At 45.8% G+C, this 27664-nt stretch overlaps 2 protein-coding genes across 2 annotated transcripts; one reads left to right on the forward strand and one right to left on the reverse strand.

The window, feature by feature from the left end:
* Positions 1-10820: 10820 nt before the first annotated feature.
* On the forward strand, positions 10821-14082 carry LOC148184905 (trypsin I-P1-like). Its single transcript, XM_088051016.1, has 5 exons — positions 10821-10947; positions 11659-11827; positions 12433-12686; positions 13314-13450; positions 13827-14082. Exons 1-5 carry the CDS (start codon positions 10908-10910, stop codon positions 13974-13976), a joined length of 750 nt encoding a protein of 249 aa, XP_087907142.1. The 5' UTR covers positions 10821-10907; the 3' UTR covers positions 13977-14082.
* Positions 14083-24554: 10472 nt separating this feature from the next.
* LOC102106805 (trypsin I-P1-like) lies at positions 24555-27664 on the reverse strand. Its single transcript, XM_005523802.3, has 5 exons — positions 27616-27664; positions 26733-26904; positions 25868-26121; positions 25107-25243; positions 24555-24704 (listed from the first exon to the last, which is right to left on the reverse strand). The coding sequence occupies exons 1-5, from the start codon at positions 27653-27655 to the stop codon at positions 24555-24557; spliced, it is 753 nt and encodes a 250-aa protein (XP_005523859.2). The 5' UTR covers positions 27656-27664.

Here is a 27664-nt window from a genome sequence, read left to right on the forward strand (position 1 = left end):
TTGGTACAGAAAAACATATCTTCCTCTTTCCTGGGTGTGAGAGTCAATTTAGAAATTTATCATTTATTTACGCAAAAAATCTCAAAAATAAAAAGAATATTTAAGACTCTTTGGCTTTGAGATTCGATCTATGGAAACACATTGAATATCTTGAGGTTAGAAGGAATCTCTGGATATTATCTAGGCTGACCTCTGCTCTTGAATAACAGTCAGCTAGAGCAGCTTTCTCAGTATTCAATCAGGTTTGAAACATCTCCAAAGATATTCAGTATCCAAAGATATTCAAGGGCTGTACAGCATGGCTGGGAAACCTTTTCCTGTGTTTGACTACCCTTACAGTAAAAAATGAGGGGGGTTATGTTTAAACAGAATTTTCTGAAATTGAATTTATGCCTCTCACACAACTGAGAATAGCTGATATTTTTTTCTTTATTCAGACATTCATACCCATCAATAAGGTTTTTCCTGAACCTTCTTTTTTTAATTTATTATTTTTTTTAATCCCAGATCTCTCAGCTTCTCTTCATATGAAAGGTGCTCCAATCCGTTCATGATCTTAGTGGCCCTTTACTGACTTGCTCTAGCATGTCCATATAATTCTTGTGCTAGGGAGTCCAGAACTGAATACAAATCTCAGATGTGATCTTGCTGGTGCTTAATAGGGGTAACAACTTCCTTGATCTGGGAATACTTTTCTAAGTGCAGTCAGAAATGCTGTCAGACTTATTTGCTGCAAGGGCATGTTGCTGACTTATCTTCAACCCTTCCTTGAGGACTCCTACATCCCTTTTTTTTTTTTTCTTGCAAAGCTGCTTTCTAACTTTGGTACGTGAGGTTATTCTTTCCCATGTACAGGATGTTCCCTTTCTCCCAACAGGTGTATCAATCTGTCCTCCCAGCTTTGTATTACCTGCAAAATTGCTGAGGGTGCACTTTGTCCAACTGCCCAACTCATTTTTGAAAATGCTAACTTGTGCTGTACAAGAGATGGGTGACATCAATCATCATTTTCCACCACTGCAGTGAAGAATGATAGGTAACAATAGCAAAGGTTTTCCATAACAAAGAGTATTTTAGCAAATCTATCATCTATTTTACGGGCAAACACGTTTTCTGCAGTGACAGGATTCTCTTGGGAACAGTCTTATAAATAAGAGAATGGTCTTCTCAGAAAACAAACAAATAAACAAAAAAACCCAAACAAAAACAAACAAAAAACCACCAAGAAACAAACTGGTGGGTGCAGGACAAAGAAACTGTGTTAAGAACTGACTTTGCAGAAAACTAGGAGTCAGCAACAACTCTTCCAGGCACTGATGCCCTATGCCTACTAATGTATCTACACCAAAAAGTTATAAAAAACAACTAATTGCTTACTCAAAATGAACCTTTCTGCAAGAGCTTCATTGCATGAGATCTCCCAGACAAGACAGGACCCTTGCTGGGGAAGCCTGGCTGACTCCAGACTCTGTGATACCAGTAATCTTTAAAGTGAGACTTCTGTTCTTGATTAGCCTCACTCCTGAGAGAATTTTCTTGAGTATCATACTAGTAACACTTCCTATAATACATAGTAAATAGAAAGCAATTGTCTGAGTTTTAATTCACATTCCTTAGAACGTTAATAAAACATTTGGGCAGGGGGAAGAATATAGTGAAAAGGCCTTACAAAGCCAGAACAGTTTTTGGAATTAATTAAAAGCTTAGGAAATTTGTCCTGCTGGAAGTCTTCCTAACCTCTCTGCAGATTTACACATTATAATAAATTACCAGCTGCATCTGAAGAGTCCCCTCTATCTCTACAACTGTAAAATGACATGTTATAGCTTTGCTGAACTTGAGACCCCAATGTTAAGTGCAAAGTTCACAAAACCCTTGAAGTTTCACCCTTAAATTGTATTGAACCCAGAACATTTCAATACCACATTCATTTACTGGTCTAAAGCAAGACAGCTGGCTAACGAGGAGAGGTCAGTCACAGGCATAAGAAGAGGCTGTGTGAGTAGCATGAGAACTAAAAGTGCTGACCTAGTGACCCAGAGATATGGTGGGGGACCAAAAGGGGCTGGGACTACATGGTTTTTAAGGTCCATTCCAATCCCTTAACATTCTATGATTGCCTGATTCTAAAATTCTATGATTCTGTGATTCTGTGATTCTGTGTTGTGTTTCACTGGAATTGATCTGGTCCTTGATTTCAGTAAAGAACCATCTTTCCAGGCCATCATTTTCTGAAAGCTCTAGTTTTCGCTTGCCCTAAGTGAGCTGGTGGCTTACTTGCATTATCCTTCAGAGACAGAGGCTCCCCTGAAGCACCTGCAGGGAAAATGCACATGTGCTCCTCCCATTCAGATGCTGGTGCATCCAAGAGGATGGAATTTTAAAATCAATGTAACATATTTCAATGAAAATCTCCTGGACGTGGGACTTGATGCGCATTTCATGGAATGATTTCATTTTGTGTGCGAGCAACAGTAACAACAGACTAGTAAATGATTTGACTCTTATTGTACTGGCTAATGAAGATGATTACACAACTGTCAAAGAACTGGGACTTGGACCTGCCCATTTTCTCATGCATTTCAAACACCAATGTTACTGGTCAAAAAGCACACACTATAGAAATAATCTAGTATGCTAAGATGCTGTAATTATTATTCGTAGATAAAAACCTCATGTGTTCCAGGACACTGGCACTCCACAACAATTTAAATTTGTGGGAAAAATGCAAAATGATTCTTACTCTGCTTCCTAGACTAAGAAAAATAGTTAAATTTCTTTTGCAACATGTAAAACTAGTGATAAAATTATCTGTTCCTCTGATAATTAAGGGCAATTAAGGATCATAGACTCTTTGTCATTGATAGATCAATAGTACATGTACTATGTCATTAGCAAAAAACCTTTTTATACATTTTCTGCCTGACCTGTGTTACTGACTTTGATGACTAAACCCTTCTGCTCCTTATGGAGAGCTGACTATTGTAAAGGGCTGAATAAAGTCCAGTTTTGTTCACAACTTTCCCTCCATGCGAAAGTAGTGTTAAATACCAGAGAATTTCCAGCAGATGGCAAACAAGTTGATTAGTGTCCAAGATCATTAGGTGGCATGAGACATACAACAAAAAACAAGAGACCTGCTATTCTTTGGCTTGAAGAATAAGGGCAGGTGGGGCTAGGGGAGGTGTGATTCCAACCTTTCACTACCAAAAAAGACAGATGTAGGGAAATAGAGACATTGCATGCCATAATGACAAGATGGAATGGTTACAGGTTGCAGGAATAAAAGGAAAAGAACTTGCCCTTGAGGGTCCTACTGTGCCAGAACAGAAAGTGCTCAGAAAGACTGTAGAATCTCCCTCCTTGGAGGCTTCCAATTCTCAGATGGTAAGTCCCTAAGCATCCTCTTCTAGGTTATAAATTGGAATTGCTTTAAGTTGGAGGTTGGACCACAGACCCTCACTCCCTGGATGTTCCTTCAGGCAAAAAGTATTCTGTGATTCTATGAAATTGTCTCTTGATTGTCAAAGAGCAAAAAGTATACAGACACTTAGACTGGATATGACGCTTCAGTGCTACTTTTTGCTATAAACATCCCACTGTATTTCTTTCATGCTGGGCAAAGTGAAAATAACTAATGTAAAATGTCCCTGTCTTAAGATCTCCACTATGTATAGCTAAAACACACAAAAAAGGCAGAAAGATAAACAGATAGAAGGGTGATGTTATTTACTGAAGGAATACTGAAGTGGAATAGTACAACATTGCTGTCAGAGGCAGAGTTAAGACCTGTATCACTGAGAAATATTCTAGGGAAAAAAGTATTTTCTTTGTCCTGTTAAAATGCAACTCCTCTCATAATTATAATTAAAACTATCAGTTTTCCAATGTAATCATTTGCCAATGAACTGATACAGACATTTCTATACAGTCATTAACAACCACAGTTACAATTATTGGGCTTGCCAATTACAGTTTCATTAGGATGCCTTGGAAATGTAGAAGAAACAGAGGAAATGGTGGAAGAGCTGGCAGAAGCAAGGACTGGCAGCAGGCAGCAGAAGGCCAGGAAGAAGCAGAAGGAGGAGGCAATGGAGAAGGTGACAAAAGAAGTTGAAAAGGGCTGCAGCAGAAGCAGAGGAGGAGAAGGTGACAGAGGAAGTGATGTAAGAAAGGAGGTAGAAGAAGATGGTAGAAGAGAAGAAGATGGTGAATGAAATGACAGAGCAGGTGGCAGAAGAAGCTGGAAGCAGGTGGTGAATAAGGGAAGGTGGAGGTGTGGAGGTGTGGTGGAGGGGAAGGTGGCAGAGGCCAAACACAGAGGGATACAGTGGCTAAAGGGTGGAATTCATGGAACGGTGTGGTGGTGAAATGCAGTGGTAAAGGCAGTGAGACAGAAGGCAGCTTCAGCATATGGAGGCAGTGGCTGATTAATTCAGCAGTGGAAGGTGGCAGCAGTGGGAGGTGGCAGAAGGCAGCAACAGGAGGCAGTGAAGGAATGTGACAGCAGACTGCATTGACAGGAGCTGGTGGCAGCAGAAAGCAGTGGAGGAAGACAGCAGAGACAGGCGGTGCATGATGGCAGCAGCGGTGGAAGGAGGCATCAATAAATGGTGGTGGAAGAAGACAGAAGAAGGTGGAGGTGGCAGAAGGAAGGCATTTGCGTTGGAAGGTGCCTGTGGCAGATGAAGGCAACAGAAGCAGGCAGAAAAATAGAAGGAGGAGGCAATGGTGGAGGGAACAAAAAAAGGCAGAGGAAGAAAACCACAGAATAAAGGAGAAGGAAATGGAGGAGGCGAAGAAAAAAATGTCGTAAGAAGAGAAAGAAAAGGCTACAGACAAGGCAATGAAGGAAGGTGGCAGAAGACATTGGAAGAAGAGAAAAAGGAGGCTATGGAATAAGACAGTGAAGAAGGGGGAGGAGTAGGTGTACTGGTTGTGCATTAATTGATATTTAGTAAAAAGAAAGAAAGCACTTGAAGTAATTATTTTTCTGAGAGAAGCTACTAAGAGCTTCTTCTGTTCCTGGAAAAAATTAATAACTGGCTAGTTCTAAAAATTAACAACTGATTAAACAGTGAAAGTAAAGTTGGAAGAAACAAATGAGGAAGCAATAGAAGAAGGCAATGGGAGAAGGAGCAAGAGACAATAAAGGAGATGAAGGAAAAAGGTGGCAGAAGAAGTTAAGGAGAAGGCAATGGCGGTGGCAAGAAAGGCAGTGGAAGAAAAAAGGGCAGAGGTGACAGACCGCAGCAGAAGTGTTTGACAGAAGAAGAAAAGGAGGATGTGAGAGAAGGCAATGGAAGAATGTACTGGAATTGGGAAAGAAGGAAGTGATGAAGAATGTGATGAGGTAAGTGATGGAAGAAGACGCCAGAAAAAGGTGGCGGAAGAAAAGGAGGATGTAATGGTGCAGGTGACAGAAGAACATGGCAGAGGAAAAGAAGGCATAGGGAATGGAGAAGGTGGCAGAATAAAGTGACAGAAGAAGGCAGCAAAAGAAAAGAAGGAAGACTTGATGGAAAAAGGTGTTATAAAAAGATCAGGAGGCAAAGGAAGAAGGCAGAATGAAGAGAAGGCCATGGAAGAAAGCAGAGGATGAAAGTGGTAGAAGAAAAGGAGGTGACAGAAGAGGTAGAATAGAATAAGTCAGTGGAAGAAGGTGGCAGCAGAAAGGAAGGAAGAGGCAATGGAAGAAAATGTTGGAAGATTAGGAGAAGATGCAGGAAGAGACGGAGGAGGTTACTGTCCGTATTTTGGCTGTCATAGAGTTAATTTTCTTCTTAGTAGCTGGTACAGTGCTATGTTTTTAATAAGAGAATAATACTGATAACACACTGATGTTTTGGATGTTCCTATGTAGTGCTTACTCCAAGCCAAGGACCTTTCAGCTTCCCATGCTCTACCAGCAAGGAGGTGAACAAGAAGCCATGGGGAAGCATACCTGGGACAACTGACATTAACTGGCCAACAGGATATCCCACACCACAAAACATCATCTTTAGAATATAAACTGGGAGGAGCTGGACGGACAGAACTAATCACTGCCCAAGGACAGGCTGAGCATCGCTCAGGAGCTGGTAAGCAATTCCACTTTGTTTTTCTTGTGTTTTCCTTTTCTGTTATTGTTATACTTTGTTTTAAGAATTAAACAGTTCTTATCTCAACACACAAAGGTTTTTTTACTTTTTTTTCCTGATTCTTCTCCCCATCCAGCTGGAGGACTGGAAGTGAGGGGAGTGAGAGAGCAGCTGCATTGTACCTAGTTGCGGGCTGGGGTTAAAACATAATGATCATTTTTTGGTGCCAATGCGCACCACGAAGGGTTGAGATAACTACAGATCTGACCAAAGTGTGATGAAAACAAATATTTTTTTCATATTTTCAAAAAAAAAAGAAAAACATTCATTTTTATCAGCTTATGATATGATAGAATTGATAGTTTTGAAATTAATCTGATTGGTGTGCTCAGCATTGCTGTCACCTCTGTGTTTGGGAGCCATCTATTGGGAACTATTAATAATTACATGTTTTGCCTTTTCTCCTTGCAGACCCAGCATAAGGGGGAAAGTTTCTCCCTCCCTCCCTCCCTCTCCACCTGAAAAAGAGATGCTGGCAGTAGAAGAATACGAAGGAGTTACAGTAGAAGGTGGCAAAAGAAGGGAAAGATGGAAGCAGTAGAAGACAAGGAGAAGGGGAGGAAGAACAGGGTGGAATAAGGTGGCAGAAGAACATGTCAGAAGGTGGTATTGGAAGAACAGGAAGAGGAGGAATAGGGCTGTGGATGATGTGCAGTAGAAGATGACAGAGGAAGGGACAGAAGGAGGCAGCAAAAGAAGTCACTGGAAGACGAAAAAGAGGAGGTGACTGAAGAAGGTGGCAAAAGAATATGGCAGGAGAAGGTGGCAATGGAAAAGTTCTTCAGTGGTGAAGAAAAGCAACATAACTAGGGAAGGAAAAGACAGTAGAGAAGACAGTGGAAGAAGAATTTTAAAAAGAGGAGTCAATGGAAGAGGTAGTGGATGAAGATATCAGAAGGGGAAAAGGATGATTAGGTGACTTAAGTAGACCACAGCAGCTTGTGGCAGCAAACGGTAGTGGAAGAAGACAAAAAAGCTCTCCTTGGGGAGCGTTTTCAACCATCCCAAAGCCTCTCCTTTCCCTCTGACTCTGCTCTTCTCTCTCCTACTTTCCCAGTTCCTTCTCTACCACAACTGGAGACTGTATCTTGGTTGCCACAGCCTTGCTTGGCCACAGTCCACTCTAGATGCCTGGTTTCTGTGCTTCAGAAAAGGAAGCAAGAAGAGGGCAGGTAGAAATTATACCAAGGCAACTGGGGACATTCCAGGACACAGGGAAATTTTGCTCAAAGCCTGGAGAAGAAAATGTGCATCACCATCAGTTGCTCTCTAGATCAGATTTAAATAATGATGCAAGCAATATAGAAACAAGCGTTAGAGGAATGAGGACATAAGCATCTCTATCTAGGTATCCTTTCTGAGAGACAGAGAGAAGGGAAGCTGTGTGGAAAGCAGTGTTCTGAGTAGTCTTTATGTTTCCCAGGAAATACAGGGGTTTTGCTCCTCCAGCAAATCCTTTATAACTCAGAATCAGTAGGACAAGTGTTCCCATCATTTAAGCCCTATTCCCACTTCCCTATCTACCTGAACAAGAACAGCCCATCAGCACTGTCAGATAATTCCACCTTCTAACACATACCTTTATCAAGTCAGACCTGGCCTGTGCCCTCCCATCCTGCTCAAAAGGGGCTGAGGTGTTACCAGGAGACCTTGTATGCTACAGAAAATGAAGGCATGAGTTTTTGTAACTCTCCAAACCTTTGCAGGATTTAAGCAAACCTGACTGTCCTTCTCTGTGTGATGGGTGACACACTGGCAGAAGGCTGAGAGCCCAGAGAGATAACCTAATGATCTCTGGTCTCTTTCTGGGCTGTAGTAGCAGGGAACACTCCAACACCAGGCCATTCCTGGGGACAAGGGAGATTGGATTGGGTGTCCTTCAACCTCACAGCCCACCAAGGATTGTTATTCCATGTGTCTCTTCTCTTTTTGAGGTCATGTAAATGTTTTGCATGCATAAAAACATGTGGAAATTACTTCATAGCGTTCCTAAAATAGAGGAAATATCCTTTGCTTGCTCTGAACCAGCCACACCCACCAAGTTTTCCATGCTACTCCCTAAGAGATAAAAAGCAATCTATTGTTCCTCAGGCTTCCCAGGCCACTCATAATTTTATAAATCCCTGTTATGTCCTATATACTCTTTCTCTCTAGGACACTAAGAATCTATGTCTTTGGCAAGGGCAGAAATAAAAGAAAAGCATTCTGGCCATAGGTGAAAGAGAAATACAGGCAGAGAGAACAAGGCAAGAGGCGATGACGGCAGTTTTGTTCAGGCGTGGAGAGCTGGAAGATAAAAAGCTTAGGAGAATATACCAGCTTGTCCCAGAAAGGAGACAGGTGGGAAGAGAGCATCAATGCAACCTCTACCACCAAGTTCTGTGAGGTATAAAAGGACTACCCTCAGAAACTCCTCCTGATTTATGCTCCTAGGAAGCTTTATCTCTATCAGCCCATGGTTTTACCAGGTTCCTTTTTCCCAGGATCTTGCATCAGCCTGGATAAATGTATATCCTTTATCTGAGCCCAATGTTGATACAGCTGACCAAAATACTTGAACTAGGAACATGGAGTTCCAAAAAAATAAGCTGCCATTGCTTGTCCATTGATAATACCTAACACAGCTGTGCCCTTCACCAGTCCTCCTCCTCCTTCCTTTGCCCCTGGAGCTACCAGCTTTCTACTGCAGCATCATTGCATAAAATGAGAAATTTGTTTACAGCAATGGATGTACACCCTTGAGTGTATTCATTGAAAGACCCTGCAAAAAAGATTACAATGGGTCTACGGAATGTTCAACAGCACAACTGATTACAGACCTTGTCTATGCCAATGGCATGTTTTGGACAATAAAATTAGAAATTTCAAACTAAACACTTTAGTAAATGGGAAATTTTTAAGGCGCTATAATCCAGATCTTTGGCTGTGAGCTTTAGCAGTAGCCTGGGAAGAGGTCAGGAGTCTCCTCTTGCTGATTTAAGCAAGTAGCAGAGGTAACCTCACAGATCATGTTCCTCTTGGGGATTATCAGCCAGCCCTATAGGATGAATTTCCTGCTTTTAAAAAAAACTTAGAAGTTAAAGATCGGGGTAGATTAAATAAGTAACAAAGAAAAACAATAAAAAGTACCAAGATAAAGGTGGATATGGTCAGGCTGCCTGATTCAAATGCTCACTTCCTAATACACATGACATTTGTGTGGATATTAAACCAAATGTAAAGCTCTATGAAAGGAAGGAAAGGGAAGCAGTCTTAGCCCAAGGGTTACCTTATATGAGAACTACAGGTCAGGAAAAGTATTGATCTAAAACATCAGTCTGCTTCTACGCCAATGACATGTTTAGAAATTTCAAACTAAACACTATAGTAAAAAATATGGGACATTTTTCTTGCTCCGCTTAGTTACAATAGGATTGGAGAGCTTTGGTAATTTTGGACCCTCTTAGTCCTGTTACCAATATTTTCCTTTCCCACAGAAAGCTTCTAATGCTTCTTTCTTTCACAGGATAGAACACACTTGTAAGAAAGCTGAGTGCTAATACCAGTTCAAGGGCCAACAGAATTCATACACTCCCTTGGAGGAGTCCCTGGCCTTGGACTTGTACTTCAACATGAAGGGAAATTTCTGTCACAACAGTGACACTGTGTGTATCAGTCCTCCAGGGCCCACAAAAAAGTTAATCAAGAAATGGAGAGGAAGAGTACCCCTGTTTAGTCTCTCAAGCTATTCCATCATCTCCAAACATATGGCTTCCTCTTTACTGTCTCTGGAGAACATCCTGTGGCTTTCAGGAGCTAACACGATGAAGTTGGCAGCTGCTTGGAGAATGAACACGATTATTCAGCAAAGCATTAACCTTTGGTAAACTTTGCATCATGACAGAAATCCCCACTTCTACAGAGAGGGATTTCAGATGATCTCATTATTTGTGTTCACAGCATTATTGCTCATCTACATTACATTCATAAACATCACCAATATATGGAAATTCTTGTGTGGCAAAAATGAGCCTCTGTAGAATATTCCAAAGATGAATAAAAGCATGGTTTGGTACTTAGGCAGATATTTTAACACAGGTTAGGAGAGAGAAATTAGAAAAGGGAGATGCTGTGTACTCCCACATTGGAACTATTTAACTTGGGAAGTGGTGGGGGGCACAGGATAGTTTTCCTATCTTCCCTTTTGAAATTACAGTGCAGGAATTTGATTAAGGAAAATGCTGTGTTGCATATGATAAAAACACACATTACTCAAGAAAAGGAATTTGCTCAAATAAAGTTAACAAAGTTAACAACTGGGTTTGCTGGATTTTTTTTTCTTCTCCAAATGAATGCAATGTATTTTCTGTCCACTACCGACAGTATCCAACCTCAGATAAAAATATGCATTTTTAAGAAAGATATCATCAGCACAGAGGAATTGGAAAGAGGTTTGAGAGTTGTTCTCAACAGGTGTTCTATATAAGAATGAGACAGACAAACAACTACACATCTTCCAAAGCCAAAAGGCATTTTTAGATTGAAGGCTACCTTACAGAATAATTAAAATAGCTCTCTATCTTAGCAGAGGTTTATGATTAATGGAAATGTTATTTGTACATTCTACCAATGCCTGATAATGCCCACATTTGGATCTTCAAATTTTCAGCTGTGTACTTTTGTCTGGAGAAAACCTTGGACTAGAGATAAGACCAGATTACCAAAAATGTATTTCTAGCAGCTCCCACATCCAGTCAGCCAGTCTGGGCTTGAGGCTGAACCAAGACCATGAAGTGCCTGCTGCTTCTCGCCTTTATTGGGGTGGCTGGTGAGTGTATTTTTTCTTTCTATTTCTGCCATTTAATAGGAAGCTGATTTTCTGAGAAAAACTGCAAGGTAGCTTATTGTGGGAAAGCCAAGTCCAGTTTTGACTTGCAGAAGGCAGAGCCCTGCAACTTCCATCTTCTGTCTCTTCATAATGCCTTGTGCCACAAGCTGGGGAATGAACGCCTTCATTGGCATGGAGTTCCTGACCCAGCTGTAGAGATGTGGCCATAGCTTCAGGAATCGGCTGCCTCCTTCTTCAGGACTAAGGAGTGCACAGGGAATAGTTCTGGCCCAGGAAGTCAAAAAGCAACTGCAAAATTTTGGACCCTGGCTTGGTGCTCCAAGAAAATAGCACTGCACACCTGTTTTGACCTTTTCCCTCCGTCAACCCTTGACTGTTTCATAGACAGGACCCTCGGAAAGACACGCTCGTGATCCGATCCAACTAGAACATTTCTATGTCCTTATGTTCCCTCAGGGAGTAGCCAGCAAGGCTTTAGCTGCACATATGTGAGGCACCAGTGCAGGTGTGATCCCCTTCTTTGAGGGTGCAGCAAATGAATGTGCCTTAGACCTGCCCACCACTGCTGCCCTGAGTGCCCGTAGAAGGGGAGCCTACAAGTGAGGGGCCTCAGACAGGAAGTCACAGGGCAGATTACAGGCCACATTACCTTAGGCCAGCTATTGACACATGGCACTTCTTGTCTCCCAGTTGCCTTCCCCACCTTTGCTGAAGATGATGATGACAAGATTGTGGGAGGCTACACCTGTGCAGAACACTCTGTGCCCTATCAGGTGTCTCTGAATTCTGGATATCACTTCTGTGGAGGTTCCCTCATCAGCAGCCAGTGGGTCCTGTCGGCTGCTCACTGTTACAAATCGTGAGTGGAAAAATTACATCCTTCCATAACCCCCATCTGTCTTCCAGTTCCCTTCTAGCAGGAATTCTGAGCTCTGAGACAGAAATATGTAACTGCCTCCATTCTGACCACAGACAGCCGAGGCACAGGTGGACCATTTAGGAAGCAGGGCCAAGGCATGCTGTGGGGTTTTCCACTTCTGCAAATGTTTCTGTGAAAGCAGAGCACTTTCTGACATAACAATGGGATAGTCAAGCAACCAGTTCCAGGCTGTGATTTCTTATCCATTGCATGAATCTTGCTAAAGCATTGTCCCTGGAGAACAGGAAGAGGAATGGGGTCAGGCCAGAAGAGTTTCCCTTGTCCCAGAACATTTGTAGAAAGGGGGCTGCTATGTATTCAACTGCTGTCATGTATTTACAAACCTGCAGAAATTCACCACCTGGACTGGGAGTGGGTAAAGATCTCGGTGTGGATCCCCAGGGCTCCCTGCAGGACAAGAAAGATCCCCTGCCCCAGAAGGCTTCTGTGGCAGTGATGTTGGAGCGAATACATTCACTGACAGGGAGGTTTCTCTGAAGCTGCCAGGAGCAGTAAAAGACACACCTTTGCCTTCTCTTTTCCAGTCGCATCCAAGTGCAGCTGGGGAAACACAACCTGGAACTCAGCGAATCCACTCAGCAGTTCATCAACTCTGCTAAAGTCATCCGCCACCCTGGCTTCAACCCCTACACCCTGGACAATGACATCATGCTCATCAAGCTGGCCACCCCAGCCCAGCTCAACAAAGCTGTCCAAACCGTTCCTCTGCCTACCAGCTGCGTGGCCACCGGCACCACCTGCCTGATCTCCGGCTGGGGCAACACTCTCAGCAATGGCAGTGAGTACTCTGGGGGAATGTACAGACCCTTGGGGGCCCAGGACAGACTCTAAGACCTCACCATCAAGCCCCAACAGGACAGGCTAAAACATAGGGAAGTGTTGTGGGACAGGTGTTTTGAGCAATGGGTCAGTCTAGGGACTGCACAGTGCATGCAAAATGTCAATAGAATTGTCAGTTCCCTGAGAAGAAAGATGAAGTCTGGGACTGTGTCTCTAGAAATTCTATGAGAGACCTCCATTCTTTCACACCCATGGTCAGAGATGTCCACGGCAAGTGGTGATTATTCCACTGATCACATCTAAACCTGCACAGGAGCAGAGGACAAGTTTTTTCCTGAGGCTCAAGTTTCTTCCAGTGCATATATGACAAGAGAGGCCCCATTCTTGCCAATTGATGAAATTTCAGGGAGCAGAAAATTGAAGGTGACTGCAGTGTAGAAGGGTGGGCCCACGGGTAGAATTTGTTCCATCTCTACAGAAAGAACCTACTCAGTGTTTACAGTTGAGAGGACGCAGGATGGCTGCTAGAACAGGGGAGCCAGCATTTGCTTTTCTGCTAAGATTATCTCCAAATGCTGAAAAGGACTCAGCAAGCCATCAACCATCTCTCCCTATTTCCTTGCAGTTTACAACCCAGATGAATTGCAGTGTCTGGATGCTCCGGTCCTCTCTGCCGCCGAGTGCTCCAATGCCTACCCCGGGCAAATCACCAAGAACATGATGTGTGTAGGATTCCTGGAGGGAGGAAAAGACTCCTGCCAGGTAAATCATCTGCCTCTCCTTTCCCAGTCATTTCTCTCCTGCCTTTACCCAGATGAAGGAAAAGGTACACCCACTGCATTGGCACATCTGAGTTTTTCAGTGACAGCAGAGGCTTTGGGCACACATATCCTGAATGTTTGCCAAGTACCACATCCGGCAAAAATGGGCAGCTGACTCATCCTTAGTGGTGCCCTTGGAGCTCAAGTCAGTCATGGTAGCATCAGGTGGAAAGTGCAAATCAGAAAGAGCCTTTGTAGAAGTTTTGTGCAGAGTATGCCTGACAGGGCTTCCTCCCAAAACAGTGATCTCAGGCATCTCTGGCTCATTGCTTAGGCTGATGCCATTTGCTGAATATCCATACCCTTTGTGTGCACAGGGAGATTCCGGCGGCCCCGTGGTCTGCAATGGACAGCTCCAGGGCATTGTTTCCTGGGGTATTGGATGTGCCCAGAGGGGCTATCCCGGAGTTTACACCAAGGTTTGCAACTACGTCTCCTGGATCCAGTCCACCGTGGCCTCCAACTGAGATGCTTTTTTGGTGTGACCTGTATTTTCTCACCATCATTTCTGTTCTTTTGGATCTGTACAAGTAAAAGTTATGAAAAATTAATAAAGACTTTCAGGCAACCCTATTTTTGCACTGTTTCTCTGTGAACTTCCATTCACATTCAAGTCCCTCCACTGTGAAGGATTTAGCTTGCTGCAAGACAGAAGGGCTACCCTGACTCATCTACTCTTCATAATCGTCAGCAAAAAACAATGCATGAGCCCAGGGTAATCCTCACATAAATTTTCATAATCCATCAAGAACAGAAGCGGGAAATTCTTTACTGGAATGTGAAGTGCAGGCTTGGTCAGGGGAGCTGCAGCTCATTCCATAGCTAGGGGACATGGAGATGCTGTCTAGTACTCAAGTTGTGTTTCAAGCCCTGTCAGGCACCTGCTGTTAAAGCCACACTCACTCACTAGCCGTTTCCCCTGGTGGGATAGGAAAAAGGGTAAAACTCACAGGTTGAGATACAAGCAGAGCAAAAATAGGAGTAAATAAAAAGGAAAATAGAGAGAAATAAAACTCAAGTCAATCCATGTGATGCACAATACTGTCACTCATGACCCACTGACACAGTGTCCAGCCCATCCCAGAGCAGTGATAGGCAGCAGCTGGCCAGCTCCCCTCAGTTTCCATACTGAGCATCATGTTGAATGGTAGGAAATATCCTTTTGGCCAGTTTGGGTCAGCTCTCCTGGAAATGCTCCTTTCCACCTACACATGCCCCTGCTCTCTGGCAGAGTATGAGGCACAGTAAAGTCCTGGATTAGGGGTAAGCAGTACTTAATTACAGCTAAAACGTACCACCGTAATTCTCGTAGTCAATTCAGAACACAGCACTATGCCACAGTCTCCACCTGTTAATCCTGCCTCCTGTCTAGCACCCAAATTCAGTTTTCCTCAGAACTTCCACTGAAATTTCTCCTTCAGCAAAACCTTGAACTGGGTGACACCCCATGAGCCTCCTCCTTCCCAGCATTATGAGGCAGAAGTTCCCCCAAGGGATTCTAGCCCATTTCCACTTGTTTCTCCTTCCCTATTGTCAGGGAGAGCTCCTGGCACAGGAAGGAGAAGGATGAGGGAAAAGTGCTGCCAGCAGACCTCAGCAGAATGGCCTGTGTCTCCTTCCCTGTGTTCCTTTCACCCTTGCCACTGTCCCAGATGTCATCCCTGTGCTCACTGGGTTCCCCAGTTATCCCATGCAGATTTGTCCCATGCAGGAGAGGACACGTGGGTTTTCTTCAGAGCACAAACAGCTGAGGGCGCAGTGGAGAGGCTGCAGTGGCCTGGGTCTCCTCAGCCTGTGAGCAGAGCAGCAGGGAGGTGTCACTGGCAGAGCTTGAGTGAATGAAATTGCACTGCACTGCTGCTTTCCAGACACCAGTGCTCTCCCTGGCTGCATCCCAGTGGAAGCCTCCACACCCCACCGGAGAACCAGTCCTGTCAGGAAAGCAAATCTCCGTGTAGAGGTTCATTCTCAGGACAGAGGGGGCAATGACACAGATGCTCTCTGTCCCTGAGGAGCAATCCGTGAATTTGCCAGAAGAAGTGTGTGCCTGAAATCGAACCTCCAGAAGCCCTTGTGCCACAGGCAGCACCAGTCAGGGACAGCCTGGGCTCCCCAGCTAGGCCCCAGGCCCCAGGGAGAAGCCATCTCTGGAGGTACTTTGCCTATTTCCTGCCCCCACGGAGAGGTTACCCTGACACCCATCCTCAGCACCTTGTCATCCTCTTGGCTGTCCCTGTGGGCCACGCTCCATCCCTTCTCTCTTCCCATGCCAGGGCATTGACTGTCCCTCAGCTCTGCACAGCTATTTACCTTCCTCTCCTACCGCTCTCACTGCAATGTCCATGAGAGCCCTCAGAGGCCTGGGTGCTTGGGCTGCTGTGGTGTCTGTCGGGGGCCTGCCTCCCTCTCACTGATGTTATTTGTGTGCTCGCAGTGCTGCACAGAGAAAAAGAGCTGTCACTTAGTAGGGTGGGATGGGGGGTGGCCAGGCAGGAACTGAACCAGCCATGCCTGGGGAAGAGAGGGAAAGTGTATGGGAAAATTCAAGGGACCTCTATGTGGCCCTCATCCCTCATTCCTCCATCTCCCAAAGGCTTCAGAAGCAGAAGTGGAGCAGCCAGCATTCCTCTGCCTTGCCCACACTCAGCCTCCTGTGCAACCTCTCTGCCCCTAGAACCCCATCCTTCCTCCACACCCACCCCCGCCCAGCCTGCCCTTTCCACCTGCTGCATCTCTGCAGGGTTTCTGCTTCCCTGCCATCCTTTGTGTCATTCCCCAGGGTTCCCAGCCAGCCAATGCCTTCTCTCATTTCTTGGCCGGCCCCACCCCGAGATGTCTCACCCTCACTGTCTGCTGCCTCTTCATGTATCTGTGGGCAGCTACAAGAGGCAGGCTGCTGAGAGGGTCGGGGCTTCTCCCCCATGGTTCCCTGCTGGTTTTTTGTGGCCATGCTGGCCCCTCTGGGTAAGTGAACTCAACTCAGCCTTGAGCATGTCCATCAATCCCACGGCTACTCTCCCAGCTTTGTAGCCACTTCCTGGCAGTGCTTCATTCTGCAGAGCTCCCTGTGTTGAGGACAAGCAGTGAATGTGGGATTCAGGAATCCCTGAATCTTCTGCAATGGCCATGTATTTGTCATTCTTTGTGCAGCCTGGAGATGGTGTCTGGATTGGACTCAAACTGCCCAGGAATGTATTTTGCCTATTGTAGTGAGATTGGAAATTCACTTGCTGACCTGAAGAGCTGTCCAAGGACTTGAACTGCTTCCGTGGCTGCCCTATTTCTTCCCACCCTTTCCCTGCCAACCCACTGTGCCTAGTTCAAACTTTTCCCATTTTTTCCTTCTCATCACTGCTCCATCTTTCCCTTTCCAGTGTTAGCCCTGGAACAGTCTCAAGACCTGGTGATAAAAGAAGGCCAGTCCGTGAATCTGGAATGTTCCAAGAAGAAATCCAGCAGCACAGCTATGTACTGGTTCATGCTGCTTTCAGAGAAGAATTCCAGGCTGACCCAGCTGGCTTCTGCAATAGAAGGTGGTAACCCTGCAGTGGAGAAGAGTTTTGGGGGTCATTTCAAGAGCAGCAAGATCAAAGGAGACAGTATCACCCTTTCAATAGAACATGCCTTTCTCAATGACTCTGGCACATACTACTGTGCTGAGGGTGAGCACAGTGGTGAGACTGAAGAGGGAGCTGAGCACAAACATCTCCCTGCACAAACAGGACCTGCTTTCCACATTGTGGGTGCTGCAGGAGTCTTCTCATTCATTAGCTCATCTTCTTGACAGCCTTGCCTTACCCCTCTTCTCAAATGCTGATAGTTTATTTGTCCATCTTTGTCTCCTTGTCTCCCTCTACGTTTAACTCCTACTTGTACTACACTTAAGTTCTGTGTCAGCCCTTCTTCTCCTCTCTGTCTCCCTTCCCCACCTCCTTCTCTCTGTCTTCAATCTGCATTCCACTGACTTCCTCTTACTGAACTTCAGTCAACCCTTCTCATAAATCTCACTGTCAAACAGAACAAGTGCTTGTGTTGGAGGTTCATGGTGTGCTGGTAGATAAAGGCAAGGCCAGGCAGGTGTGGAAGTAGCTCGTGCCCTGTGGGAGCTGCCCCCACATTCCTCTGTTACAACGACTTGTCTGTGGTTGTTCTGTGGCTGAGGAATATGAACAGCAGAGCACAAGCCTGTGCTAACTCAGGTAAAGCATTACGTGGATCACTAATTCCTCCATGTGGAGTGGTCTCTGGGACAGGATCCACCTGCCTTCTACCCCTTGATCCACATACATTTATCTTTACAGAAGTATTATAAAAATTACAAATTATGTTAGCAAGCTGAGCAGATAACAGGATTTTTCCAAGAGGTGACAGTGTTCTGTTCATCAGTGAGTCAGGTGAAGGGGTAGAGAGTCTCCTCATCAAGTTCACTGGTAACACCAAGTTAGGAGGAATTGCTGATACCCCAGAGGGCTGTGCAGCTCTTCAGATGGGCCTTGACAGATTGGAGAGATGGGCAGAGAGGAACCTTCTGAAATTCAGCAAAAGACAAATGCAGGATTCAGCACCTGGGGTTGAACAACCCCATGCAGAAGCACAGGCTGGTGGCTGATCCATTGGGAAGTAGCTCTTCAGGGAAGGACCTGGGGGTCCTGGTGGACACAAAGTTGTCTATGCCAATAGCGGTGGCCAAGAAGCCAATGGTGCCCTGAGGTGCTTTAGGAAAAGCATTGCCAGCAGGGCGTGGGAAGTGTTCCTGCTGTTCCATTCAGCCCTGGTGAGGCACATCTGCAGTGCAGTGTCCAATTCTGGGCCCCTTGGTACAAAACGTCCAAGGAGCTCCTGGAGAAGGTCCAGGACAGGAGAAGAAAGATGATGGATAAAGTGGAACACCAATTTCCTGAACAAAGCCTAAGGGAGCTGAGACTGTTCAGCCTTGAGAACAAACAACTAGACAAGACACTTTACCAATCTCTACAAGAATCTGAAGACAGTGTTCCAAGAGGTGGATCCAGGTTCTTCATGGTGATACCAAGCACTAGGACAAGAGGCAATGGGCAGAAAATGATGCACAGGAAGTTCCACTTGAATCTGAGGTAAGAGCTTTGCAGTCTTGGTGACTGCACATTGGAGCAGATTGCCCCAAGAACTAGTGGAGTCTCTCCCTCTCTCAGGAGATATTCCAGAACCACCAGGATACAATCCTGTGCCATGTGCTTTGGGATGATTCTGCTTGAGCATGGAGGTTGGAGCAGTGACCCCCTGAGGTCCCTTCTTAGCTGAGCTGTTCTGTGATTCTGTCTTGCGTAAGACACACCTGTGCATAGCACAGGCCTGCACAGGCCACTCCAGGTGGTTCCCACTCTGAAGATTTCCATGTTAACATCCAAGCTTCTCAGGACCTAAAGGGCCCCTCAGGGCATGCCATAGCAGCCCTCATAGCAGCCATGCCTGTTCAACATCACTAACTCCTCAAATTCCGTGTTTTCAGCAAGGCTCCCTAGGCACTAGCCTCTGCACTCCCCAGGGAATTGGAGACCCTTTCCATGGACACATCAGGCACAGCCTCCTCTCAGCTGGAGTGGTTGGGTGGTGTGAGGATGTGGGGTTTCTACAACGTAGCCCACTTTCTTTACAGTTTTCTTCTGCTTCTTTAGAGGAATCTGGGGTCCTTCCTGAATCTTCTCCAGGCAGCTGTGGGAAATGAATGCAATGGGACACACTCAGACCTGCAGTGGACTATTTGTGTGCTAGAGGCATTGCTGCTCTCCTCTGCTGATAGGACACAGGGGAACATTTTCACTGCAAAGTCCATGACAGCCTTGAGCAGTTGGATCACTTGATGTCTTCTATAGGTCAGCTTTACACTGCCTTGCGGTGGTGGGCACTCAGCACAGCGCAGATGTGCAGGGTCTCTGTCAGACCTCTGTACACAAACTCAGTGCACACAAGCTACGAGTGTCTCTGCCTGCCTACAGGGATTCCCCACTGCCTTGGGCAGGTGAACAAGGCTGTCTGGAGAGAAGAGGACAAGATTTTCTCCAGCTTTGTCCATTTGTGTCCAGTTGCTCTTTTGCAGAGTGCTGCAATAAAGAGGCAAGGAGAGTATCTGTTCTTCTCTGACATGGAGAAGGTCAGTCTGTAGCAGCACATCTTGTGGGGCACACACTTCTCAGAAGTCTCCCTGAGGTGCAGTCTCTCAAGGGGCAGTCCCTGTGCAAAGGCAGCCTGTTCTCTCCTTGAGATCCCTGTTGGAGTTAGAGAAGAACAGTTACAGATCTATTTTCTGTCATGCCCCAAGAGACACCAGGTTGGCAGGTCAGCAGCTTTTCCCATACCTGGACAACGTGTCAGGCCTGACTGACATAAGCCGTGCTTCCATAGTGCAGCTTGCAGGGTTGGGAGTGTGAGGGTGGCTAGAGAGGAGAAAAAGAGCAGGACACAAACACAAACATGCCTTCCTGGGATCTCCTTCTCTTCCCATCATCTCCTGCCATTTGGTGCGTTTCTGTGCACATGCTCAGCCTGCCATACAGCCCCATCCTGCTCCGTGATAGCACTGAACTCTGCCACCTACTGAGCTCCCAGCTACTCATGCACACCCGCCTCACACACAGCACGAAGCCAGAGGAGCAGAGAACAAGCACCTCATGACTGCCTGCAGGTGTCATTCCCCACCATTCCTGGACAGCCAACTGCCTTGTCACATCTCAGACTCCTGTTCACTCCCCTGCCCACCCACAGAGAGACGTATCTCTTCCTCTCCACCTCTCCTCTTTCACATCTCCGTGTCGGTGGTGTCACTAGGGGCAGATTGCTGGAAGGAGGGAGCCCTTCTCTATGGATTTCCACCGGCTCCTTGTGGCCATCCTGCTGCATGGGGGTAAGTGGGCTTCCCTTCCTGAGCAGCTGCACTGGAGCTGCTGCTGTCTCCTCGGCTTTGCTCTCAATTGCGGGCAATGCCCCTTCCCCAAGGCATCCAGAGGGAGAATGGGCAATGAACCAGCTTTTCCACCACCATTGAATCAGAAAACTCAGCAAAACCACAAATCTGTTTTTTTTCCTGCCCATTTTTAATACTTCACTTGAGAGTACCAAGGACATTACTTCTCAAAGCAGATTTCCTAGTGCATTTGAAGCTGGTTTGTTTGGGGTGTTTTGATCCTATGTGTCTTTTGCAGAGAAGCAGGGCACTCTCCCAAAGCTTTCTGATATCCTGGTGGCATTCCATCCCGTGAACTACTTCAGGGATGTGTATTCTTGTCCTCTTCAATGCATTTCACTTCCCAGCTTTCTCTTCTGTCTTTCTCTCCAGGCTGGGCCCTTCAGCAGTCACCAGATACAGTTGTCCGAGTGGGAGACCCTGTGACCCTGGAATGTTCTGCATCACAGAAAAGTTTTGTAAACATGTACTGGTACAAGTTAGCCATGGAGAAGGATGCCAATATGCAGCTGGTTTTATATTCAGTGGAAGGAGGCAAAGCAGATATTGAGAAGGAATTCCAAAATCGCTTTCAGAGTAATGGGACTAAGAACAACCACTTATCTGTGAAGATACATGTGACAGATTGGCATTTAAGAAAACAAAGAGAAACACCTAAGGAAGTTAAAACTGCTGGAGGCTGATGGGAGTTTTTCTCCTGGCCAACAGCTGGCCATTTCTGAGAACTGACCGTAGTTTTAACCATTGAAAAGTGAGATCAACCTGTGAACACCACCTTAAGACCTAAGCCTGGGAATTTCTCTGTCTCTTTGTTTCCTGGCTGTGAAAGGTAACAGAGCTTTAGCTGGTTCCCGTTCCCCTGCCCAGCCCATGCGGCCGGGCAGGGGCTGGGCTGGGCCCAGCGGCTCCCGGCCGGGAGATGGGGCCTGCAGGGCTTCCCCCTGGGCTCTGGCCGGGCCAGGCCGGTCCCTGGCTCGGCTGCAGTTTTTGTTGTGACTGAATTCACCAGAGACTGCCGAGTAAAGAAAGAAAAAAGCTCTTGACCTGGGGCGGGCTGAGACAGTGACCACACTCTCCAGAGCAGCCATGAAGAATCTTCCATCGCAGACAACTCCAGCCGCTGCTCCGGCAGAGATCACAGAACCATCTACAAAGCCTGGGCAAGATTTTAACACTTTCATTACCCAGATGAGACTTTCAGATTAATCCTTTTTTTCCAGAGAAAGAATCAACATGTAAAGAGACTTTATAAACTATAAGAGACAGTAAAGAAAAGAATTAAGCTTCAGAAGAGGTAGAGAATAAGGAGATGCTTTAATTAAGCTGAAATATTTTTCTGTTAAAGCTATGGAAATGGACAACAGTGTTCTGAAAAAACTCCTTTAATTCATGACAAAGTATATTGGGAGGAATAGAGTGTTCAAAGTGTGGATTTTGAGCAAAAAGGTGGAGTAATGATGATACAGTGAGGTGCTGGAACAGAAGGGGAGGAGTAATAGTGCAAGATTTGGGGCCTCTTGAGGCAAAGAGAAAACTTCTGTTTTCCAGGGAAGCTCACAGAGACGGATGAAAAGAACTTTTGCCTTTGAATAACTCATCCTTAAAAATGACATCCCTAGACTCATGGCCCATAACACACCTCAGAGTGATGTGAAATGGGAGGAGAAAATCTGATGACAGATTTCTGGACAACTGGCATCAGAAAAATAGAAAGCTATAACAGAAATAGTTTTCTTGTGAGAAACTCCATAGATTAGCAGAAGAAGACTTCTGTTTCTCTACAGAGACTGATTAAAAGATTCTAGCAGGAATTGGAGGCTGTTTAAAGACCAAAGTTCCAAAGTTTGTTGTCTCTATGTTGTGATGTAAACAAAGGAATGGTTGGGTAGTGGGGAAAAAAAGGGTTTTCTGGAAGTTTTATTTTAGTTTTCTTATTATTGTAATTTTGTTAATAAACTTTCTTTATTCCTTTTAAGTTTTGAGCCTGTTTTGCTCTTGTTCTAATCCACATCTCACAGCAAGAAATAAGTAAGTTTTCTAGTTTTTTTTTAGTTACTGCTTTAAAACCACGACATTTATTTGTTGCGTTGGCAGGGAAATGGAATTGACAAATCTAAACCACTACAATACAGCATGCCCTTTGTGCGATATATTCGGAATGGTGAAGTGACGACACAGACTCTCTAGCCTAGGTTGCACAATAGAGCAAGTTTTATTCTTCCAGATCTTATATAGACGCTTCCTAGAAGGTCTGAAAAGGTAAAACTCTGATTGGTCATTAAACTAACACATCAGCATCATTGGACAGTTAGGAACAACACTCCTTGACTGCTTCTTGCAGGAAAATGAGGCAACAAACAACACCTCTAAAGGTTGTTTTCCCTCTCTAATGGCTCTTTGGATTCCTCCTCATGATTTCTGAGGCCAGAGTGAGAAAGTTGTGAGACTTAGATTCACACAGGCTCAATCTAATGCCTGAAGCCTAAATATTTATTACTTGACTACTACCAGTTGCCACCTGCCCTACTCAATGGCACAGGCACATGTTTCTGTCTGGAAAAAGATCCACAGTGACTCAAAGGCTGGTGCAGCATAGCACAAACCTTTCCAGGCAAACAGGGATCAGCCACCAGCACACACTGAGCCCTGTGTTTGACAGAACCCCGTTTTCTTCACTTGCCCTCCAGCTCTTCAGGAAGGACAGTATACATCTGTCTGTCTGTCCATTTGTCTCTCTTCTGCATGGTTTCTAGCTGTTTTCCTATTCTTTCCCATCTCTGAATCATGTTTTGACTCTCATTTCTTCTTGTCCTCACTATCTCACCTCATTTCTCTGCCATTCACAGACTGTTTCTCACCTTCCTCCTTTCATATATTTCTGTTTGTCCCCCTTAACTTTCCTTTCTGTCCTCTTACAACTATTCCTTTCCTATTTCCTATTCCCTTCCTTATCCATCTCTCCTTCCGTGATATCAGTTCATGGCAGGTGGGGCAGGATGTAGAATAGTTCACACAGCCCTTTCTTTCTCTACCAGCTGGACACACAAGGCCCACAGGTCCTTGGCCCCAGTTGTCTCCAGGGAATGGGCACAATGCTGTGTCCCAGGGGCCCCAAGTTACTACCCTGTGACCTGAACACCCTGATGGTTATGATATGACCCTGGTCTTGACAGTATCCAGGAACTGCAGGCAAAGAGCCCCAGGCAGCAGCAGATACTCATGGCTACGATCGCTCCCTGAGCACTTCTTCCTGCCCTCCTGAAACTTTAATTTCTTGTCTTCCTTTCACTTCGTGTTCTTTTCTAGATTTTTGCCTTTTTGTCTTCCTTCCTTCATTTTCTCCTGCTTTCTTCCTTGCATTCCTCCATTTCTGTCTCCTGTTCCCACCTCCCTCCCAGCTATAAGTCCTTTCTTCCTGCACCTTTTCTGTCTTCTCTCCTCACTTCCCACCTTCCTGTCACTTAACCTTCTTTTCTCCTTGGGATTTGAGAAAGCACAGCCTCATTCTGGGACTCTGCAAACACAGAACATGATATCCCAATCAGCCTCCTGGCAAGGACCAACTCTTCAACATGGCAGATCCAAAGTCTCTATGGAATGCCCTGCCTCCTGCTGACCTCCTGGCAAAACATCACCCTCATCCCTCTTCCATTCCTCATGCAGTTGTATAAGCAGGCTCAAAGAAAGGATAACATGCTGCAGCTGCTAGTGTTCCCAGAAGAAGGGGGACAGGCAATGTTTGAGGATGCATTTCAGAATCACTTCAAGAACTGATGAAATATGGGCTATTGCTTGTAAAGAACAGAGATGATGTTCTGCCTCAGAAACAAGAGCAAGTAACCGACTGAAAGACTCCTGATGATGAGTCTGCAAAGTGTTCTGAAACGCTGTCAATTGAGAGGCACTACAGATAATAAATATTTTCCCTTGAGTCATGTTCACTACTGCTGTGCTCTGTATCACAGCCGGTAGAAATTCACAGATAAACAGTGAACAATATAGGGGTGCCTGAAAGTCTTTATTAATTTTTCATAATATTTGCTTGTCCAAATCCAAAAGAACAGAAATGATGGTGAGAAAATACAGGTCACGCCAAAAAAGGAACTCAGTTGGAGGCCATGGTGGATTGGATCCAGGAGATGTAGTTGCAAACCTTGGTGTAAACTCCGGGATGGCCCTTCTCAGCACATCCAATACCCCAGGAAACAATGCCCTGGAGCTGTCCATTGCAGACCACGGGGCCGCCGGAATCTTCCTGTGCACACAAAGGGTATGGATATTCAGCAAATGGCATCAGCCTAAGCAATGAGCCAGAGATGCCTGAGATCACTGTTTTGGGAGGAAGCCCTGTCAGGCATACTCTGCACAAAACTTCTACAAAGGCTCTTTCTGATTTGCACTTTCCACCTGATGCTACCATGACTGACTTGAGCTCCAAGGGCACCACTAAGGATGAGTCAGCTGCCCATTTTTACCACAATTTACCACAGGATGTGGTACCTGGCAAACATTCAGGATATGTGTGCCCAAAGCCTCTGCTGTCACTGAAAAACTCAGATGTGCCAATGCAAGCTGGCAGTGTAATGTGAAGGCCTCTTCCTTCATCTGGGTAAAGGCAGGAGAGAAATGACTGGGAAAGGAGAGGCAGATGATTTACCTGGCAGGAGTCTTTTCCTCCCTCCAGGAATCCTACACACATCATGTTCTTGGTGATTTGCCCGGGGTAGGCATCGGAGCACTCGGCGGCAGAGAGGACTGGAGCATCCAGGCACTGCAGTTCGTCCGGGTACTCAACTGCAAGGAAATAGGGAGAGATGGTTGATGGCTGCTGAGACCTTTTCACAGCTTGGAGATAATCTTAGCAGAAAAGTAAATGCTGGCTCCCCTGTTCTAGCAGCCATCCTGCGTCCTCTCAACTGTAAACACTGAGTAGGTTCATTCTGTAGAGATGGAACAAATTCTACCCGTGGGCTCACCCTTCTACACTGCAGTCACCTTAGATTTTCTGCTCCCTGGAATTTCATCAATTGGCAAGAATGGGGCCAATCTTGTCATATATGCACTGGAAGAAACTTGAGCCTCAGGAAAAACTGTCTTCTGCTCCTGTGCAGGTTTAGATGTGATCAGTGGAATAATCACCACTTGCCGTGGACATCTCTGACCATGGGTGTGAAAGAATGGAGGTCTCTCATAGAAATTCTAGAGACACAGTCCCAGACTTCATCTTTCTTCTCAGGGAACTGACAATTCTATTGACATTTTGCATGCACTGTGCAGTCCCTAGACTGACCCATTGCTCAAAACACCTGTCCCACAACACTTCCCTATGTTTTAGCCTGTCCTGTTGGAGCTTGATGGTGAGGTCTTAGAGTCTGTCCTGGGCCCCCAAGGGTCTGTACATTCCCCCAGAGTACTCACTGCCATTGCTGAGAGTGTTGCCCCAGCCGGAGATCAGGCAGGTGGTGCCGGTGGCCACGCAGCTGGTAGGCAGAGGAACAGTTTGGACAGCTTTGTTGAGCTGGGCTGGGGTGGCCAGCTTGATGAGCATGATGTCACTATCTGCATTTTGGGCACTGAAGCCAGGGTAGCGGATGACTTTAGTAGAGTTGATGAACTGCTGAGTGGATTCAGTGAGTTCCAAGTTGTGTTTCCCCAGCTTCACTTGGAAGCGACTGGAAAAGAGAAGGTAAAGTCATGCCCTTTACTGCTCCTGGCAGCCTGAGAGAAACCTCCCTGTCAGTGAATGCATTCGCTCCAACATCACTGCCACAGAAGCCTTCTGGGGCAGGGGATCTTTCTTGTCCTGCAGGGAGCCCTGGGGATCCACACCGAGATCTTTACCCACTCCCAGTCCAGGTGGTGAATTTCTGCAGGTTTGTAAATACATGACAGCAGTTGAATACATAGCAGCCCCCTTTCTACAAATGTTCTGGGACAAGGGAAACTCTTCTGGCCTGACCCCATTCCTCTTCCTGTTCTCCAGGGACAATGCTTTAGCAAGATTCATGCAATGGATAAGAAATGGATAAGAAAGCCTGGAACTGGTTGCTTGACTATCCCATTGTTATGTCAGAAAGTGCTCTGCTTTCACAGAAACATTTGCAGAAGTGGAAAACCCCACAGCATGCCTTGGCCCTGCTTCCTAAATGGTCCACCTGTGCCTCGGCTGTCTGTGGTCAGAATGGAGGCAGTTACATATTTCTGTCTCAGAGCTCAGAATTCCTGCTAGAAGGGAACTGGAAGACAGATGGGGGTTATGGAAGGATGTAATTTTTCCACTCACGGTCTGTAGCAGTGAGCAGCCGACAGGACCCACTGGCTGCTGATGAGGGAACCTCCACAGACGTGAGATCCAGCAACATTCAGAGACACCTGATAGGGCACAGAGTGTTCTGCACAGGTGTAGCCTCCCACAATCTTGTCATCATCATCTTCAGCAAAGGTGGGGAAGGCAACTGGGAGACAAGAAGTGCCATGTGTCAATAGCTGGCCTAAGGTAATGTGGCCTGTAATCTGCCCTGTGACTGCCTGTCTGAGGCCCCTCACTTGTAGGCTCCCCTTCTACGGGCACTCAGGGCAGCAGTGGTGGGCAGGTCTAAGGCACATTCATTTGCTGCACCCTCAAAGAAGGGGATCACACCTGCACTGGTGCCTCACATATGTGCAGCTAAAGCCTTGCTGGCTACTCCCTGAGGGAACATAAGGACATAGAAATGTTCTAGTTGGATCAGATCACGAGCGTGTCTTTCCGAGGGTCCTGTCTATGAAACAGTCAAGGGTTGACGGAGGGAAAAGGTCAAAACAGGTGTGCAGTGCTATTTTCTTGGAGCACCAAGCCAGGGTCCAAAATTTTGCAGTTGCTTTTTGACTTCCTGGGCCAGAACTATTCCCTGTGCACTCCTTAGTCCTGAAGAAGGAGGCAGCCGATTCCTGAAGCTATGGCCACATCTCTACAGCTGGGTCAGGAACTCCATGCCAATGAAGGCGTTCATTCCCCAGCTTGTGGCACAAGGCATTATGAAGAGACAGAAGATGGAAGTTGCAGGGCTCTGCCTTCTGCAAGTCAAAACTGGACTTGGCTTTCCCACAATAAGCTACCTTGCAGTTTTTCTCAGAAAATCAGCTTCCTATTAAATGGCAGAAATAGAAAGAAAAAATACACTCACCAGCCACCCCAATAAAGGCGAGAAGCAGCAGGCACTTCATGGTCTTGGT

This window comes from Pseudopodoces humilis, chromosome 2, assembly GCF_049639895.1.
Source record: "Pseudopodoces humilis isolate 2021_Gansu_Grassland_sample_001 chromosome 2, ASM4963989v1, whole genome shotgun sequence".
In the NCBI taxonomy this organism is placed as follows: domain Eukaryota; kingdom Metazoa; phylum Chordata; class Aves; order Passeriformes; family Paridae; genus Pseudopodoces; species Pseudopodoces humilis.